The 17,046-nt window shown below is 61.0% G+C and overlaps 6 protein-coding genes across 7 annotated transcripts; 2 read left to right on the top strand and 4 right to left on the bottom strand.

The window, feature by feature from the left end:
* The first annotated feature begins 19 nt into the window (after nucleotides 1–19).
* On the top strand, nucleotides 20–1,632 carry MAD2 (Mitotic spindle checkpoint component mad2). Its single transcript, XM_047983026.1, has 6 exons — nucleotides 20–300; nucleotides 389–414; nucleotides 498–536; nucleotides 605–633; nucleotides 713–858; nucleotides 916–1,632. The coding sequence occupies exons 1-6, from the start codon at nucleotides 193–195 to the stop codon at nucleotides 1,315–1,317; spliced, it is 750 nt and encodes a 249-aa protein (XP_047838996.1). The 5' UTR covers nucleotides 20–192; the 3' UTR covers nucleotides 1,318–1,632.
* On the bottom strand, nucleotides 1,526–4,706 carry ubp14 (Ubiquitinyl hydrolase 1). Of its 2 annotated transcripts, XM_047983024.1 has the most exons (4): nucleotides 4,364–4,704; nucleotides 4,226–4,293; nucleotides 2,053–4,169; nucleotides 1,526–1,944 (listed from the first exon to the last, which is right to left on the bottom strand). In XM_047983024.1, the coding sequence occupies exons 1-4, from the start codon at nucleotides 4,389–4,391 to the stop codon at nucleotides 1,785–1,787; spliced, it is 2,373 nt and encodes a 790-aa protein (XP_047838994.1). In that variant the 5' UTR covers nucleotides 4,392–4,704; the 3' UTR covers nucleotides 1,526–1,784. The 2 variants fall into 2 exon arrangements, with proteins under 2 accessions (XP_047838994.1, XP_047838995.1); XM_047983025.1 differs by having other exon boundaries at nucleotides 4,226–4,706.
* Nucleotides 4,707–4,934: 228 nt separating this feature from the next.
* Nucleotides 4,935–7,443, bottom strand: JDV02_002040 (Torulene dioxygenase). Its single transcript, XM_047983023.1, has 2 exons — nucleotides 6,807–7,443; nucleotides 4,935–6,749 (listed from the first exon to the last, which is right to left on the bottom strand). Exons 1-2 carry the CDS (start codon nucleotides 6,924–6,926, stop codon nucleotides 5,148–5,150), a joined length of 1,722 nt encoding a protein of 573 aa, XP_047838993.1. The 5' UTR covers nucleotides 6,927–7,443; the 3' UTR covers nucleotides 4,935–5,147.
* A 1,164-nt stretch (nucleotides 7,444–8,607) lies between these two features.
* JDV02_002039 (uncharacterized protein) lies at nucleotides 8,608–10,156 on the top strand. The gene is made up of 2 exons (XM_047983022.1): nucleotides 8,608–9,127; nucleotides 9,186–10,156. The coding sequence occupies exons 1-2, from the start codon at nucleotides 8,794–8,796 to the stop codon at nucleotides 9,956–9,958; spliced, it is 1,107 nt and encodes a 368-aa protein (XP_047838992.1). The 5' UTR covers nucleotides 8,608–8,793; the 3' UTR covers nucleotides 9,959–10,156.
* Nucleotides 10,157–10,408: 252 nt separating this feature from the next.
* Nucleotides 10,409–11,298, bottom strand: JDV02_002038 (uncharacterized protein; the record flags this gene model as incomplete). The annotated part of the gene is made up of 2 exons (XM_047983021.1): nucleotides 10,409–10,842; nucleotides 10,941–11,298. 2 exons carry the CDS (start codon nucleotides 11,296–11,298, stop codon nucleotides 10,409–10,411), a joined length of 792 nt encoding a protein of 263 aa, XP_047838991.1.
* Nucleotides 11,299–12,512: 1,214 nt separating this feature from the next.
* Nucleotides 12,513–16,179, bottom strand: BGL1 (Beta-glucosidase). Its single transcript, XM_047983020.1, has 2 exons — nucleotides 15,344–16,179; nucleotides 12,513–15,246 (listed from the first exon to the last, which is right to left on the bottom strand). Exons 1-2 carry the CDS (start codon nucleotides 15,411–15,413, stop codon nucleotides 12,518–12,520), a joined length of 2,799 nt encoding a protein of 932 aa, XP_047838990.1. The 5' UTR covers nucleotides 15,414–16,179; the 3' UTR covers nucleotides 12,513–12,517.
* Between the last annotated feature and the right edge of the window lie 867 nt (nucleotides 16,180–17,046).

The following is a 17,046-nucleotide window of genomic DNA, read 5'->3' as shown; positions in this document are numbered from 1 at the left end:
CAGCACCCCGCAACCACCACGTCAATCCATCCATCCATCCATCGACCATCTCCATCCCCAAGTAAACAAAAAAAAGAAGCGTCACCTCTTTTCGCATCCCAGCCTTCGATCACCCAGAATCCATCCTCCGCCACAACTCCCGCCGCCGAGCCGAATCGAATCCCGCAACACCCATCCGTCCGCCATCCAGCCATGTCATCCAAAGAGGCGTCGTCCTCCTCCACCAAGGATAAGGACAAGGATAAGTCCAAGGTGCACAAGCTCTCCCTCAAGGGCAGCTCGCGCCTCGTCGCCGAGTTTGTACGTCTCTCTCCTCTCTTTTTGCCCCTCCCCTCTAGCCACGACGACGACGACGACAAATTCGCTGACACTGCGCTTGCGCTGCCAGTTCCAATACTCCATCCATACCATCCTGTACGCGATACAAACCCGCCCCTCCGTCGCGACGTCGTCGTCCGCCGCCGAAGCCCACTAACAAATCGAAATCCCCATGACAGCTTCCAGCGCGGTGTATACCCAGCCGAGGACTTTACAGCGTGCGCTTCAACCCCCCATCTCTATCCAGTATCTCCCCCGCGTCCGGCCGCTGATTGGACTCGTACAGCGTCAAGAAATATGGCCTCAACATGCTTGGTACTGCCGTCCCCCCCAACTCCTGCCATCCACGTCGCGCCAGGCCGCCGCAGCTAACCAACTACCCGCCCGCCCATAGTCTCCGCCGACGATCAGGTCAAGGCGTACATCAAGAAGATCATGTCCCAGCTCGACAAGTGGATGGTCGGCGGCAAGATCTCCAAGCTCGTCATCGTAATCACCGACAAGGACACGGGCGAGCACGTCGAGCGGTGGCAGTTTGATGTACATGTCCCTCTCTTCCTCCTCCTCGCCACTCTCTACTGACATCTCACTCTCCAGGTCCAAATCTCCCAACCGCCCCCAAAGTCCAAATCGTCCAAGTCCGCGCCCAAACCCTCCGCCGTCGCCGCCGCCGCACAACAAGACCAAGAGAACTCGTCCTCCGCGGCGGGGACGTCGGCAGCGGCGCCACCTGACAACAAGACCGAGGCCGAGATCCAGGCCGAAATCGCCGCCATCTTCCGCCAAATCACCGCCTCCGTCACCTTCCTGCCCCAGCTCAGCGGCGACTGCACCTTCAACGTGCTCGTCTACGCCGACGCCGACTCGGACGTGCCCGTCGAGTGGGGCGACTCGGACGCAAAGGAGATTGCAAACGGCGAGCACGTCCAGCTCCGCGGCTTCAGCACCGCGAACCACCGCGTCGACACCATCGTGAGCTATCGCCTAGGCGACTCGTGACCGCCGGCGGCGTGATGCGAGGGGGTAGGTAGGGTGGACAGTTCGTGGGGAGGGTATTGACCGGCGGGACAGCGTTGGGACCATGGCACGTATGGGGCGGGCGGTAGATGGGACTACCTGGAAGGCGTTTTGGCGGATGAAATCTTCTCGGCATATCAAATCTCCTTTGGCACACGGGGCCTCACTTCTTGATACGGCACATCCACGCATACTGACTGACTTGGATTGGTTCCGTTGCCTACCTTGATACTCCATGTCTGACCGTCGGTCTCTGCGTCGGCCAACTGTGACAAAACAACCCCACACGCCCTCGTTCATGTTCTATCATCTATCGCCCAACAACACCGTCTCTGCACCCCTCACACCGCCATGCATCACCTCAAATGCCTCTCTCAACGCCGGTTTGAACGAACGAACCGTGCCGTGCTTCGTTGTCCATGATGGGATAAAGAGCCTCGCTGCTAGTCCTAGGTCCGCTTGAAGAAGTAGACGTACGCAAACTTGCGCATCTCGTCCACGTCGTGCGCCTCCACCACCTTTTCGTCGTTGAACAGCACCCACTTCTCGCCCTCGCCCTCGCCCTCGCCGTTGCCGTTGAGCTGCTTGCGGACAAAGGCCACGTAGTGGCTACGACACGCAGTTAGCGCACGAAAGAAAGGAAAGAAAGAAAAGGAGAAAAGCAAATTGAACAAAATAAAAAGACACATGACGATGGTGTGTATGGCCTTTACTCACCCTGCGTGGATGCTGGTTCCCTTGTGGCAGGAAATCGACTGCAGCTGGAACCTGGCCGGCAGCTTCGCGCTCCCGGCTAGCTCCTTGGAGGCGGCGGCCCCAGCAGGCTCGGTGCTCGGCGCCGCGTCGTTGTCGTCCTCGAACAGGCCCTGGTCGTCGGGGTGGCTAAACAGCCACTCGACGGCACGCTCAACGTCGCCGCCCGTTTCCTTGAGCGCCTTCTTCGCCTGTGGCGCGCCAAAGCCCATGGCCCCCAGCATCTCAATCTTCTCCGGGTCCGCCACACCAGCCGCGGGGCCACCGCCTTGTCCGAGGTCGAGAGGCGCATCGATGTCCGGGTCCTCCATGTGGCCAAAGAGCCATTCCATGGCAGCGTTGGCGTCCGAGTTGCCCGTGGCGTGCAGAGCCTTCTCGCACCGGTTCCGCGGGAAGCCCATCCCCTCAAGCTGTGCCAGTGCCGTCGGTTCTGGCACGAATGCTGGGGCTTGGGCCTCGGGTTCATCGGGAAGTAGCTCTTCGGAAGGCTGCAGTCCCTTGGACTGATAGCTGTCCAGCAGGAACGGCTCATCAGGGACAATGACTGGCACGTCCACCTTGATCGGCACCCAGTTCACCACCGTCATCTTCCTCGCGTTGAGAACGAGCACTTCTGGAAAGGTCTTAAAGAGGGACTGCTTCGTAAAGCCATCCTTGTTGCCACACGCGGAGCACGTCAGCTCGACCTTTTCCGCACCGGTGAAGGTGTCGAGGCACTCCTTGAGTGTCACAGCCTTGTACTTATCACCAAGGTCCTCGGCTCCCTCTGCCTTGGGCAGCTTTTCCAACGGCACGTCGATGAAAACGTTGTCCTGCTCGGTCGTGCTATACTTGACCTTGCGGCAGCCCAGACACTGCAGCCTCTGCTCCAAAACAAAGCGGAACGGCGTAGTAGGGTCGCCGAGGCCTTCGTCATGCTTCGACCTTGTTATCAGCTTGAATAAGTGCTGCAAAAACTCTAGCGCATCCTGTTGTCTCATGGTGGAAAACTCGTCGTGGCCGCGCCCGATGAGATGCTTGAGCATAGCGGGCGTCAGGCCCTTTTGGTACCGGACTTCCGACTCAGCAATCACCGAGTCATCCGGTTTCGCGTAGCGCCCAGAGCAAAGTCCGTCAGCCATTTTGCGAAGCTGCGTCTCCAGGTCAGCGGCCGGCTCCTGCACCACCGGAAGTTGGTCGGCGGGCCGGTAGTATCGCTCGCGGAAAGACGGCATGTCGAAGAGACACTGGACCATGCTGGCCAGGTAGCAGCTGTTGCCGAGATTCTTCAGACCGGTGAGGCCTGGTCCGCAGAGAGGCTTCAAGTCCTTGCCGTCTTCGGTCGTCATACTAAAGTCCCACTTGAGATTCTGCTCGATCTGCATTTCCGTCAGGCTCATTTCCGTCTTTTGGCGCTCCGCAAGCATGATCCCCCAGTGCGCGAGATGCAGGCCGAGGTTATCGTCGACGCGCTCCTCGTCGCACTTGTAGCAGTAGATGTCGGCGGTGCCCTCGGGGGTGATGGACCCGAGCTTGACGGCGACGCCGTGGCCGGACTCGTCCGAGTGGCTCAGCGCGTGTGAGTTGCCATCGACGCCTCCCATTTGTTTCCGTCCACAGCCCAGGTTACCGCATTCCAGACACAGCCAGAGGTTCTCCTTGAGGTCGCACTTGGAGCAGTGGCCCAAGTCTCCCTGCTCTATGCGGCGCGGCTCGTGCTGCTGTAGTAGGAGAATATGCTCGCAGCTCGTGAGCTCCTGCTCCCAAGCCTTGACCTCTTCCTTGCGCGAAAAGGTGTTGGCCTTCATAATTCCGTCGACTATGGGCGCCAGCTTGGGGCTGGCAATGTCGAGCTCAGTGTTGCACTCGAGGCACTTGGCGGCAAGGGCCGTGTCGTAGCGGTCTGCCTCGGTCTCGGCGGCGATGGCGAGCTTGGACATCTTCGGAGGCGGCTCGTCTCGCACCACTGTCTTTCGGGTCCTGCGAATGTTGAGGGCTAGCGGATGACCCCAGAGGGTCTTGTGAAGCCGCGCGTGCAGGCGGTCGCCCGAACAGCCGCCGTTGAAGCACTGGAGGCAGACATCCAGCCCGTTCGGGTCGTCCTACGACACGTCGAGTCAGCGCGGAGTGACGCGAACGGGGCGATCAGAGCACGCACAATGGAGTCGAAGCATTGCGTGCAGTCCTCCCGGTACACGGATTGAGCCGGAGTCGGCGGTGCGAGACCTGCAACGTCTCCCCGTCAGCCTCCGCACCCGCCCGAGGGCGCGTGCCACGGGTCAGAGAGCAAACGTACCGGCAGACTCCAGGTGAGGGCACGACATTGTCGGGGGAATGGCGTCGAGTTATCGGTCTGGCGTAGTAAATTAACCAGAGTGAAGGGATATGCAACAGAAGACGTGCCAGGAGCTCGCGTCTGCCGCGGTCAAGGTGGTGGTGGTGGTGGTGGTAGCTCCAGCGACAGGTTGCTGTGGTGGAGCACGATGACGCAGAAGCAGTGGTGCACTGCCTGTGATGGAGGGGCAGGCAGGCGGATGGATGCCTAGAAGTCAGTCCATGATGATTTTGTCAGCCCCCGCCCTCTGTCTAGGGTAAGACGCACGTTCGCGTCCAACGTGACACAAAACTCGGGCATGCTGTGCACTACCTGAAAATATGGTGGATTTGTCATTCCGTATGTTAGACGTGCATCGGCATGGATTTGTAATTTGAATGCATGGCTTCGGTTCTTTCTCCCCTACAGAGTTCTAGTTTACGAGGTGCGAAGTACAAAGTAGGTAGTTGCCGACAAGTCTAAATCAAGGTGACATCCGTGTTAAACACGCACCACCACCATGGCCAACTTTTACCAGACGAGCACTGTATTCGTATTATATTTGCAGAGGGCAAGCTTAAACTGACACGGGCTCCAAAAAAGCTATAGGAGATGGCAAGACTGCCTGGCAAAGAGAGCACAGAAAACCGGCCCCTTCCACACCTGCTTCCCCTCCAACCTCGATCCTGGTATCAATCTATCAACAACCTAATCAAGGGCCGTACAGGCACTGCTACCTCGCGCAGCGCCGCCGTCGAGAGGCGCGTTATAGTGCCGACGCGTGGTGCCCGTGGAAGCCAATGCCAATGGCAAAGTCGGCTTCGGCTCTGCCAACCTCTTCCATCGTGGCCGCGTCCAAGCACAGTAGATACGACCTCTGCGCCGTACCGTCCAGGACCACCGTCAATACGACGCCGTCGTCCTCGCTCGCCCCGCCCGGACGTGGTACAAAGATGGGCTCGCATGGCGAGTGCGCCGGCGGACCGCTCCACAACACCGCCTCGCGCGTTTTCAGATCCGTCTTGACGATCGAGTCCATAAACGTACTCAACCCACGCGACCCTGCCCCGTAGACGTACCGATATGGTTTCCCAGCCTTGCCCGGGTGGATCGTCGACAGCTCGCCGGAGTGGGGGCTCGGAATCGAAAGGACCTCCTCTCCCTCGGCGGCAGCCCCTTCATGTTCCGTCTGAGGGCATGTCGGCATCGGGAACCGGACCCTGGCATGCCGAGTGGCCAAGTTCTGGTGACCCCACTTCTCCCAATAGGCCTTTGCCGCGTCTTTTCTGTCGAGAATGACATCGTAGTAGAGCCCGAGCATTATGTCCGTCGTTTCGTACATTGTGAGGTCCATGTTGAGAACCGTGCGTTCCTGTCCGGTCTCATCCTTCTCACATTTTTCGAAAGCATTGATGGAGTGGAAAAAGAAGCCAGCCGGCGTCGAGAAGCGGGCAACAACCCCTTTGTCATGCCGCCTATCTACCACGAACCACTTGCACCGTCGCGATTTGTCAAACGGCTTCAAGGCATCGAGCAAATTGTTCTCCCACAAAATTTTCAGCCCACTCCATCCATAGTGAGACGAAGGGACGCACAAGACAACGTAGTTCTCTGTCAGGAAGAAGCTGTGGATATATGCTGGAGCCAAGTCGGGCTCTGTGATGGCGGCTAAAATGTCTGTGGTGCCCACCGCGGCGTTGACACGGAATACGCGGTACGTGGTCTTGCGGCCGACCTCGATGTTGAAGTTGAAATAGTCGCCCGTCTCGGGATCTCTCTGGGCATGAGCGCACGAAAGCGGGCCTTTGAGATCCGGGTGAAGCGCCACCTGCTTAGTGTACCCAAGGGGTTCAAGGGCGTCGGGGTCAATCTCTTGCAGCGCGTCGTTGTCCGTGCTAAGATAGACATTCCGAGTCCCCGTACGGTGACCGGTCGTTGTGTTTTCGGGGCGCTTATCTGGCAAACCGGGCACGTTGGTCAAGACAACGACGCTGTTGTTCTCATGGTGGGGTTTGAAGAAGCTCATGAACTTGGCAAACCTGCCAACGCAAGGGTCTGCTCGTTGGCCAAACGAAGTGCTGTGTCGCCACCCAATCTTTTTAATGGCAGCGACATGCTCTTCTGATTGACGCCGAGACGAGTAAATAACGGTGGTATCGCCACCATCCTCCTCCGGGGCGAGGATGTCGAATTTGTGTGTGTGGGCGAAACCATCGAACCAGTGGCTCACATAATGCGTCCCACGGGCAGTGTCTTCGACGGCGGACTGGCCTGGTCCTGTCCGGTACAGGGATCCAGCAGCAAAAGAGGGAATGTTGCCCTTGACAAGAAGTTTCACGGGGCCTCTATGCTCGTCGAGGTGCTCAAACTGTTGTTGAGTCAGCAATAGCTAGGTGCACGCGAAAGAGATGAGTTTCTTCCTTACTCCGGCGTGATTGGGCCACTCCTTATAAAGAGCCGTTTCGAAGTTCTGGCGCTGCTGCTTGCTGTCTTGCGCTTCCGTGTCTATGGGACGACGGATCACTCCGGACTCGTTTAGGGCCATGGTGGAGCTGGGGTGGTCAAGGGCACAGATCGGGTTTTGTGACACTGCTACAAGATAATCAGGAGGGTTGCAGGGCGCTGCTGTACGACTTGATGATGAGCTGTTGGTGGCGGAAAAGACAAGTTTATACCAGAGCGGATGGATGTCGTTAGTTCAGTTCTGGCATATCGTCCGTCACCTTTGATGGCAGAAAGCACCAGTGCCGCGGCAGCTCGAAAGGCATTTCCCGATAGGGAGTGCTCAGATGGAGTTGCACAAAGTTGGCGAGAGAAGGGATGGGGAAGTTCCGGGGCCAATCAGCCACAGCATGGTAACCTGGCCTGGATCGACCGGTGATGCACCCCATTCAGCGCCACATATTGGGCGAGCAGTACTGTATTAGCAGGGGACTCAGTGATGAGAGTGCGGGCTTGACCACAGCCGCATGATGATACCGGCTTGCGCACGACTCTGGCGTCTGGCCACCCTTTGGTGTGTGCGAGCCGAGGATGCAAAGACCGATACATAGAGCCGAGCCCACAAAGACGGGACTCTGTGCGCGCTGTTTGCCTGCCTGCTAGTGATGCTGTGCGTTGGTAGCCGCGTGCTCAGTAGCAAGGGTGGCGAAGCGTTGACTCTCGAGCGCGACGGATGGGCATCCTGTATGAGATGATTCGCCGATGCAAGGTCCCACATGGCGCCTTTGTGAAGCGAGTGCGAGGTTTACCGCATCGTTGGTGGCGCCCATAAACAGTTCCATACTACCACGCGACACGACGCCGGGCTGGGAACAAGGCCACCGGCCAGCACTCGCGGGTACGGGACGCGAGAACTAGCGGCTTGTTTTAACGAACTTTGCTGCTTTGTGTTGGAGACTGAGCTGGCACCGCGCTCCGTACCCGGCCAGCGACGCGCTCGAGCGGCACTGGACTCTAGACGAAAGCTGTCGTCGTCATCCTGTGACGTCGGCCGGATGGCAGGCACACAGTTCAGAACGGAGGACGGAGTTCGTGCATTCGGGATGTTGGCCGTGCGCGTCGCACTCGGGCAGCTTGATGCTCCTTTGCCCGTTGTGCGCTTGCCGGCATCGCGAAACGTAGTGCAGGTTGTCTCGGAGCAGCAGCGGAACGGCTCGTTGGCGGTGCCGCAGGTCCGCAGCTGTGGAGAGTCGCGGCCTAGCGCTGCAGTTGGGTTCCCCTGCCATCTCTTGCTGGCAGCAGCTGGACCCGTTGTAGCGAAGGCAAGGCATCTACAAAAGAGCAGTGCTCAATTCGTAGCAGCTTCATTCAGAGTTTGCTTTAGGATGGGCATTTGGGAGGATGGAGATTTCAAGGCAGAGGTCGTAGGACGAGGGATTAGATTAGTAGGTTAGTGACCTTGGCTGTCTAGCAAAACAAAGGAAGGCGCGACCCAAAGGAGTCATTGACGATAGCAAGCGCCTGTGAATTGTAAAAGACCTGCTGCACAGGATCAACACGAATTCAATGCATCGCAGAATTTTTGCCCATCAGACGCTGCGCACCACTGCCAAAGCGAGTCCCTAGAAAGGCAAGACGAATGCCTGGTTCGCAGGAAGTTCCCAACACCTAAAACCAGGCACCTGCCACTCGTGCAGAGTGCCCTGGACATGGCGCCGCGGCCCCCCCACCCATACAGGGCGATGATGACGAGGCGCCATCTCCTCTTCTCCTCGCGGACGCGTGGTAGATCCGGCAGGGCTGACGCAGTCTAGGGGCGACCGGCTCGGTCCATATAAAGTCTGCTGAGGCGGAGAGTGAGACGCCAATCTTGCCGAGCACCGACGGACGTTTTCCTTCAAGTGGCCTGGCTCACTGCACCCCGCATCGACGATCTGCCCCAGACTCGCATTCGCTTGAGGCACAGTGCCATGGCGAACGCGACGGACGCACCGTCCGCGAATTGCGACAGCTTCCTGAACGATGCTCGGTTTCGACAGACGTTCGTCTTGCCTGCCGACGCTACACGCGGCCGCCCGGAAGAGCTCCAGATCACCTACGCAGACTATGGCTATCGCAATGAGCAGGACCCCGATGACGAAAATGTCTTCTTATTCTTCGCACCCTTATTGGGCTCGCGCATGTGGCACGTCGCCAAGGATGGCCCTGCTAAGCGGCACAAGGTCCGCATCATCAACCTGGATCGCCCAGGCGTGGGAGGCACGAGTGAAATTCCCGCGGAGCGCAGGATGGCTGTCTGGCGAGGTTTGCATCCAAATCCCGTCCCCAGAAAAGGCCCTCGCAGGAAACTAACTGGACCGAGATGTCATCATGGCCTTGCTCGCTCATTTGAACATCCGTCACGTGTCGCTGGGATGCCAAAGCGGCGGAACTGTCCACGCGCTAGACCTGCTCCTACACCATCCCCAAGTCCTGCACCCGACGCGGCCCTACCTGGCTATTGGTGCACCATGGATCCTCCCTGCCCACTCTGGAGTCATGGCCATGTCCATCACCCAGGCTCTCCCGGAGATTCTGCTCGCTCAAACTGGTAAAATGGCGGCAGTTGTCAGCAAACTGGTACCCGTCGCCTCGGCATCGTTCGGGTTTAGCCAGGCTGTGCTTAACCTCGCCAGAGGAAATCAGTCTCCCGAGGTCGATCTTGACGAAGACGCAAAGTTTGAAGAGCAGTTGAGTGCAAAACTGGGCGACTTTGTCTTTGCGGATGGTGTCAATGGCATGGCACAGGAAGCCATCCTGCTGATGCAGCGCACACCAGGCAAAGCCGGGTGGGGTGACTGGGGCGACTATGACGGTCTCGTCCCGCGCCTGAGGGAAGCACTCCAAGCGGCTGGGAGACAGCTTGAAATTGACGTTTATTTCGCCGAAAAAGACGGCATGGTCGGGGACGCAGGTTCCAAAGGTCCGAAGTGGTTCGAGGACTGCTGGAAGGGAGAGCAAGACGGGGGCATCATCCGATATGCCAGTAGCGTGGTTGATGGAGCAGAGCACGACACCATCTGGGGACTGCGATACGGTGCCATCCAAAAGGTGTTTGCTCGGATTGGTGGCAATGCGCCAACCGAGAGCGGGTAGCCATGTCGGGAAGCGGGATGCAAGACTGGCGTCCGCAGAGAGGGATTCTTTTGTATCGTCAAAGCCCAATCGATTAGCTTATCACCCCGGCCGTTGCACTCGGCATGCCGCTCGCCGTCGGAGTATGCGAGCAAGACGCCATCAAACCAACGCGGGTCGCACAAGGCGGAATTCGTGCCCATAGGCCATAGATATGACAATGTCAGGTGTCAGAGGCTAACACACAGCAGACGCATAGGCACAGTGCCGCATGTCTCACGGAGACTTGATCCGAGAAGCACTGCCGCGAGACGGCAAGCTGCATGTTCACCGGTCCATGGCACTTCGCAGGCCCGTCTTGGGGCTCTTCGCCACCAGCGATGAGGCCGTAGTGCTGCTTGAAGGCAGCTCCGAGATGCACTGTGCGCTGTGATTAGACCTGTTTGTTTATTCGCCGAAAGCGGAGCGCCTTCAAGACGGAAAAACACGAGGGTCGGCCAGAAACTCGTCGACCTTGCGCTTTCGGGCCCCGTCCAGGGCGTCCAAGTCGACCTCGGCGCCGTCAGGCTGTGTCGCCAAGCTCTTCACGGGGAGCTCACTGACGCGACCCGCCACGCGTGCGAGCAGGACGCGCATTCGCTCGAGCTCCGTTTCGACGGGCCCGTTGCGCGTGACGAGGTTATCCTGGATGCGCCCGGCGGCGCCGTCCGCCGTGTCGAGCGGCGCGATGCTCGCCTCGAGGCCCCGCAGCCGCTGGACGCGACGGCGGAGATCCTTGCGCCGTGCGCTGAGCTCGACGAGGCGCGCGACCGTGTCTGCATACCGCTTCGCCTCGGCGGGGTGGTTGTTGCAGTCGCGCTCCGAGGGCCACGATTCTGGCAGCGCTTCGAGAACCCCTTCGTCCGCTGATGCCGGGGCGAAAAAAAAAAAAAGGTAAACGGTCAGTTACATGCACAGGACCACTCGTCATATATACATGCATGTTTCTTGCTGTTGGACGTACTGAGATCAAGCTCCCGACCTAGAGCCTCGGCGTCGTTGGCGGCGTCGGCGCCGACCCTGCGCTCGGCGTCGCGGTCGTAGGCGGCGGCGATTTGGGCGGCGACGTTGCGGGAGGCCTGCGGGGGGTAGACGCGGCGGGCGTGCTGCTGGAGGGTGTTGTTGAGCGCGAGGAGGGCCTCGTCGAGGGCGCGGGCGGGGACGGGCGCGCCGCCGCCGTCACCACCCAACGCGTCGCTGTCGTCGTTGGCGGCGCGCCAGGCGGCCGAGGGGGAGAGCGGCTGCGCTAGGAGGGTGGTTTGCGCGGCGAGAAAGGCCTGCTTGAGGGAGGGGACGGTGGGCGCGGGCGCGGAGGCGGCCATGGTGAGTGGTGGGTGCGCTGGAAGCGCGGGCGAGGCTGGGTGGTTTGCGGATTCGGGAGTTTGTTGAAGTTGAAGTTGTCGGGGATGGATGGTCGTGAGACGCGCAGACAGTGGATGGGAAATGGAGGTTAGAGGTGACGGGTTTCAGTGGGGAAGTTGAGCTGCCGTTGGTGGGGCCGGGTACAGAGTGCTCAGGCGCCTTGGCTTTCCGACAGTGGAGCCCTGAAGGACGGGCTCGGAGCGCTGTGGCGTGCGCTAATCTAGGCACAAGAGGCGGCCCGGGCTCCCGTCCATTACTACAGTATAGCACCCGACGTGAGGTGAACGTCTGTCTATAGCTGGATTCGATGAGCCAGGAGGCGACTTGGCTTACACGCAATTGAGCCTTGACAAACGCAGGCCGCGCATCACGACAATGGTACGAGAGTAGAACACTTGCAACCTCGAATCGAAGGAATCAGACTGGAAGCCTCGGTAGGGTTGGATCATCAAGAACACCCTCGGCTAATCTCATGCGTACGTACGTAGTGGCCGCGCCGTCAGCCGACGGACGTCCTCTATAGCACTCGATTCGTCTCGTGATGCGGCCGCCACCTCTGGAACTCGGCACGGAAGCCGGCACATTATTGGCAGGGCTTCATCGCTGCCGCTCTCGATTCTCCTGCGCTTCTGACTCACCTGAGCTTTATTTCAACCTCACGCAGCCCTCGTCGTCTCACTCCATGTCCGCCCTTCAAAGCACGTCCTGACTACTGAACACGCCTCCAACGCAGCGTACCCTGCAGTTGCTGGAAACGTCAGGCTTATGGCGGCATGCTGTGAAGCCCCAGCCTCAGCTGTCTACTGTCAACGACAACTATGGAGAGAAGGGCTACGGGGTTCTGTCTTTCTTATTTTGCTCTTACAAATGGGTGACTCCTGGACACATGGAATGCATGGCGTTGGCACGACGTGGGCTTGGAGTTTGGTGGTCACGAGCATTCATTGCCTTGTTTTAGATACCTTGTGTATTTTCACCCATTGCCCATAGCCCATAGGGGGCGTGCAGATAGATGGACCCGGGTCAAGCATTGTTGTCAAGCACATTGACTTGCAGCGCATAGAGATGCCCCGAACGAGGCCCCCATGAGATGTCTACCACCTGACATCCCACCCTCCCCCTCGGGGGTTTGAGGCCGCACCGAGAGATTCACGCCGCGGCGGCCCGATCCATGCAGACTCAGATGCCCGACCACCAGTACGTCTCGGGGACGGTAAACGCGCCGCGCACGACCGTGCACGCGCCGGGCCCGTCGACGGCGCTCGTGTTGGCGACGAGGACCTCGTACTCGCCGGCCTCGACGCACCAGCGGTCGCGCTCCTCGTCCCAGTAGGCGGCGGCGTAGCGCTCGAGCTCGCGGATGGTGACCCGCCGGGCCTCGCCGGGCGCGAGGTGCGCCTTGGCGAAGCCGCGGAGCTCCTTGACGGGGCGGTTGACCCTGGGGGGGGAGGACGGCTGGCGCTGGTGGCTGCGGCCGGAGGGGCGCACGTAGAGCTGCGCGACCTCGGCGCCGGGGAGGGCGCCGGTGTTGCGGATGGTGAGGGAGGCGGTGAGGGTGCGGTCGGGGACGGGGCGGCCGGAGGATGTGGTGGCCGTATGCGAAGGAGGAGAAGGAGGATGGGGAGGAGTAGTAGTTGTGGCGGGAGTGGTCGTTGTGGCGGTGGTGGTGGTGATGGTAGAGGAGGATGGGGTCGGGGGGTCAGTAGAGGAGGAGGAAGAGGAAGAAGATGAAGAAGTAACATTAGCAAGGGGCAATGTTGAGACATCGACAACGAGGTCGGAAAACGCAAAGGTAGTGTACGACAGGCCGTGGCCAAAAGCAAAGTTGACAGCCCGGTCGGCAAACTCGTAGTAGCGGTAGCCGACGTAGACGTCCTCGCCGTAGAGCGTGCGTCCGGCCTCGGTGCGGAAGTTGAGGAACGAGGGCACGTCCTGCAGGCGGCGGGGGAAGCTGAGGGACAGCTTGCCCGAGGGGTTGGCATCGCCAAAGAGCACGTCGGCGAGGGCGTTGCCGGCCTCGTTGCCGCCGTACCAGGCCTGCACGACGGCGGGCGCGTCGTCGAGCCACGGCATCTCCTCGGGGGTGCCCGTCTGCATCACCACCACGACGGCATTTTCCTTGTTGTGGTCTTTGTTGTCTTTGTTGGCGGCCGTGGCCACGAGGGCGGTGATGAGCCGGTCCAGGCAGCCGGGAAGACGCATGCTCTCGCGGTCGGCGCCCTCAGTCTCCCAGTCGGCGTTGAGCCCCGCGCAGACGACGACCTGGTCGTGGTCGCGGGCGAGGGCCACGGCGCGCGCAATCTCGGCGTCGACGTCGTCGCCCTCGAGCACCTTGCAGCCGCCGACGCGCAGCGAGCCGTTCTTGGGCGGGCACGCGTCGCCGCGCAGCCTCGTCGTCGGCGCGGACCCGAACTCGACGCGGATCCGGTACGTCTGCCCGCGGGTCATGGCGAAGCGCCCGCGCTCCTCGCGCGTCGCCTGCCCGAAGAAGCCGTCGCCCGCCACCTGCGCCGTCGTGTTGTCCACGACGAGCTCGTCGTCGACGAAGATGCTCGCCGTCCCGCACACGACGCAGCCCACCTCGAAGGTGCAGTCCTCGTCGGCCACCAGGTCCCCCTCCATGTCGGCCCACCACAGGTCCCCGACCCGCGGCACGTCGTAGTCGACGAGGTGCATCTCCGTCTTGGTAAAGTGCAGCTCGTCGACGGGCTCGCTACGCCGCCGCTCGATGCCAGGCGGCGGCGGCGGCTCGTTGTACACGCGCCATCGCACGCCGGGCCTGCTGCCGTCGTCGGGCACCGTGCACTGCGCCCCCAGCAGCGGGAGGAAGCGGTGCGTGTACGCGCCGACGGTGTAGGCCGGCGTCGAGCCCACGAGCTTCGCCGCGATGCCGTCGTACGGCGTGACGGCATAGTACGCCGGCAGGGCGGCCGAGCCGCCGCCGTGGTAGGTGGCGACCTTTGCGTTGGGCCCGACGACGAGCGTCTTCTTGTTCCTGTCGAGGGGCAGCACGCCGCCCTTGTTTTTGAGCAGGACGATGCTCTCGGTGCCGATCCGGCGCAGCAGCGCGGCCGTCTCGGGCGTGTCGGCCTCGCGCTCGGGGCCCTTGTCCTCGAGCCCGAGCGGCGCGCACTCCTTGACGAGCTTGAGGACCTGGCGGGCGCGGGCGTCGATGACGTGCGCAAAGGGCTTGTTGTTGGAGGCGTTGAACTTGAGGGCCTCGCCCCGGAAGCGCGGCGGGCCCGGCATCTCGAGGTCGAGCCCCGCCACGACGGCCGGCGTCGTGCTGTAGGTGCCGAACCAGTCGCTCATGACGAGGCCGTCCCATCCCCACTCCCCGCGCAGCATGCCCTCGATGTACTTTGCGTTCTCGCTGCACATGGTGCCGTTGATGCCGTTGTAGGCCGTCATGACGGCCCCCGGGCGGGCGTCGCGCACGGCGAGCTGGAACGGCAGGGCGTAGATCTCGCGCAGCGCGCGCTCCGTCACCATGGCCTGCACGCCCATGCGCTTGTCCTCCTGGTCGTTGCAGAGGAAGTGCTTGACGGCGGCCCGGACGCCCGTGCTCTGGATGCCGCGGATGAGGGCGGCGGCGCCGAGGCCGGCCAGGAAGGGGTCCTCGCCGATGGACTCGAAGCCGCGGCCGCCCAGCGGCGAGCGCTGCATGTTGATGGTGGGCCCGAGGATGACGTGGGCGCTCTTGGCGATGGCCTCGGCGCCCATGGTCCGGCCGGCCTCCTCGAGGAGCTCCTGGTTGAAGGTGGCCCCGAGCGCGGTGCCGCAGGGGAAGCAGGCGGCCCGCGCGCCGTGGAAGAACTTGGTGCCGCGGACGCCGTTGGGGCCGTCGGTCAGGCGGAGCGAGGGGACGCCATGCTCGGGGAGGCTCTTGGTGTGCCAAAAGTCGATGCCTGCGCATATATGTAAGGAATGCGTCAGTCAGGTGCTGAGCTTACACGATCACCCATGCGCACGTCCGGCATGGGGACGGTGATGATGGGGCCCTACCGGACAGCAGGTCGACCTTTTCAGCAAGGCTGAGATTCTTGAGGACCTCTTCAACGTCAATGTCGGCCATGGCGGCGGGTTCCAAATCTCTGGTACCAGCTCTGAACAGTCTTCAACTCGCGGCTGCAAACTTTGTGGAGAGCCTCCTGCGTTCTCGACAGTAGCACAGCTCGTCTTGACTCTTGGCCGCTAGGACAGAAAGCAGACGTATGGGTCGGTGTCTGTTCGAAAGAGTTCAGACGGCCAAGAAGACCTGCAGGCCGAAGAGCACGGGGGATGGTGTTAAGTAGTAACTTGGTAGCCAACAAAACGAGACACTCTTTTACTCCGGCGGCTCAACGCAAAGGAACGTGGTGGCATCGGGATTTGATTGCTCTCCTCCGCTCTCCCCTTGCGTTGTGGACTGGACGGCGAAATAATAAACCAGCTCGTCGTCGCACGACAGGATGGGCAAGGCGGGGGTCCTGGCGTCTGCTGTCTCCCTTGTCAGCTCCTCGCCTGGCTGCGGTGCGGTGCGATGCGGTACGCGCCAGAGGGGGGACCATGACGTGACCTTATCACCCAGCCTACCTATCCTGCCGACCTGACAACGACGACGACGACGAGGAGGCGGGCATATGCTAGACGGCGCATTGAGGAACGCCCTTGCCAATCAGCTCCGGAAAGTGCGCTTCCACGAGACGGCAAAAGCAGACGGGGAAATGGGGACGTTCGGCGCGAGACATGTCTCCCTCCGTCTCTCTCCCCGCAGTTCCCCCCCCTCCCCACCATACAGGCCCGACATGCCGAAGCGACGTACATACATGTGTCTCCAACAAAGAATCGTGAAAGGGAGGGGACGGACGATGCATCGTCGCATCAACTTCAGCGGGATGCCCCGCTCTGGGGCGGGACGTCGCCCGACGACAAAGACGCAGCCAATGGCACGCGCTGGATAGCCCGGCATCCGGGACGAGATTCCGCTGGACAGGCGGCGTGGCGTCCAGGGGCCGCAGCCCCCGCTGCTGCCACGGGTCGCACAGCCGCCCGAGACTCCCCGGGGCGCCGGCGCTTGATACTGTAACTTCCAGTGCCATCTGCATCTGCATCTGCATCTGAGGTGCTTTTTTTGCGCAACTGCACAGCACTGCACGCCTCGTCGTGTCGTGTCTCGTGCTCTACCAACATCCCAAGCCAAAGATGCGCGTTGCTGTGCGCTCTCCCAACCCGCGTGACTCCCCGTCGACACAGACGCTGATTCGCAGCCCGAGCCCTGTCGTGCCCCATGGCGTCATTTATCATTATTTTGAATCATTCTTTCACTCGGCAGCTCGCCCGAGTGTCCCGTCCACGGGTCTTGAGAGTCTTGAAGGCTGACTCCCGGATCCCGAACTGCCCGTCTACGTACTACTACCGCATGCCGCTGTGCGCTGCGCCCGCCCCGGCCCCCCTGCTGCTCGGCGGGATCCGGCCAAGACCCAAGACGCACCCAACAGACGCCAAACGACTGCCACTAACTACCAACTAACGTACTTCGTACAAAGTAGTCTACACTACAGCCTAAAGCCGCCGCCCGGCGTTGTCGGGCCGCCTCGGAGACTTTCCAACGCTGGTCTCTCAGAGAGAGCGACGACAAAGCAAGCACATGGGGAGGCCTCACGGGGCCTTTCTCTCACTCGATGGGTGCCCGTCTAGGGACTTCAACCTGAGGCCCTCGACCGCTT

Source organism: Purpureocillium takamizusanense, chromosome 2 (assembly GCF_022605165.1).
Source record: "Purpureocillium takamizusanense chromosome 2, complete sequence".
In the NCBI taxonomy this organism is placed as follows: Eukaryota; Fungi; Ascomycota; class Sordariomycetes; order Hypocreales; family Ophiocordycipitaceae; genus Purpureocillium; species Purpureocillium takamizusanense.
Note: the sequence above shows the minus strand (reverse complement) of the source record. Positions and strands in the feature narration are given on the sequence as shown.

Excerpts from the sequence above, each read along its gene's own strand:
- MAD2 (XM_047983026.1), top strand. The coding sequence starts at position 193 with ATGTCATCCAAAGAGGCGTCGTCCTCCTCCACCAAGGATAAGGACAAG. Across the intron at positions 415-497 it reads TACTCCATCCATACCATCCT|CTTCCAGCGCGGTGTATACC; the intron begins GTACGCGATACA and ends TCCCCATGACAG. Across the intron at positions 537-604 it reads CCAGCCGAGGACTTTACAGC|CGTCAAGAAATATGGCCTCA; the intron begins GTGCGCTTCAAC and ends GGACTCGTACAG.
- BGL1 (XM_047983020.1), bottom strand. The coding sequence starts at position 15,413 with ATGGCCGACATTGACGTTGAAGAGGTCCTCAAGAATCTCAGCCTTGCT. Across the intron at positions 15,247-15,343 it reads AAAGGTCGACCTGCTGTCCG|GCATCGACTTTTGGCACACC; the intron begins GTAGGGCCCCAT and ends ATATATGCGCAG.
- JDV02_002039 (XM_047983022.1), top strand. The coding sequence starts at position 8,794 with ATGGCGAACGCGACGGACGCACCGTCCGCGAATTGCGACAGCTTCCTG. Across the intron at positions 9,128-9,185 it reads CAGGATGGCTGTCTGGCGAG|ATGTCATCATGGCCTTGCTC; the intron begins GTTTGCATCCAA and ends AACTGGACCGAG.
- JDV02_002040 (XM_047983023.1), bottom strand. The coding sequence starts at position 6,926 with ATGGCCCTAAACGAGTCCGGAGTGATCCGTCGTCCCATAGACACGGAA. Across the intron at positions 6,750-6,806 it reads AGTGGCCCAATCACGCCGGA|TTTGAGCACCTCGACGAGCA; the intron begins GTAAGGAAGAAA and ends ACTCAACAACAG.
- ubp14 (XM_047983024.1), bottom strand. The coding sequence starts at position 4,391 with ATGTCGTGCCCTCACCTGGAGTCTGCCG. Across the intron at positions 4,170-4,225 it reads CGCAATGCTTCGACTCCATT|GACGACCCGAACGGGCTGGA; the intron begins GTGCGTGCTCTG and ends GACGTGTCGTAG. Across the intron at positions 1,945-2,052 it reads GGAACCAGCATCCACGCAGG|CCACTACGTGGCCTTTGTCC; the intron begins GTGAGTAAAGGC and ends TGCGTGTCGTAG.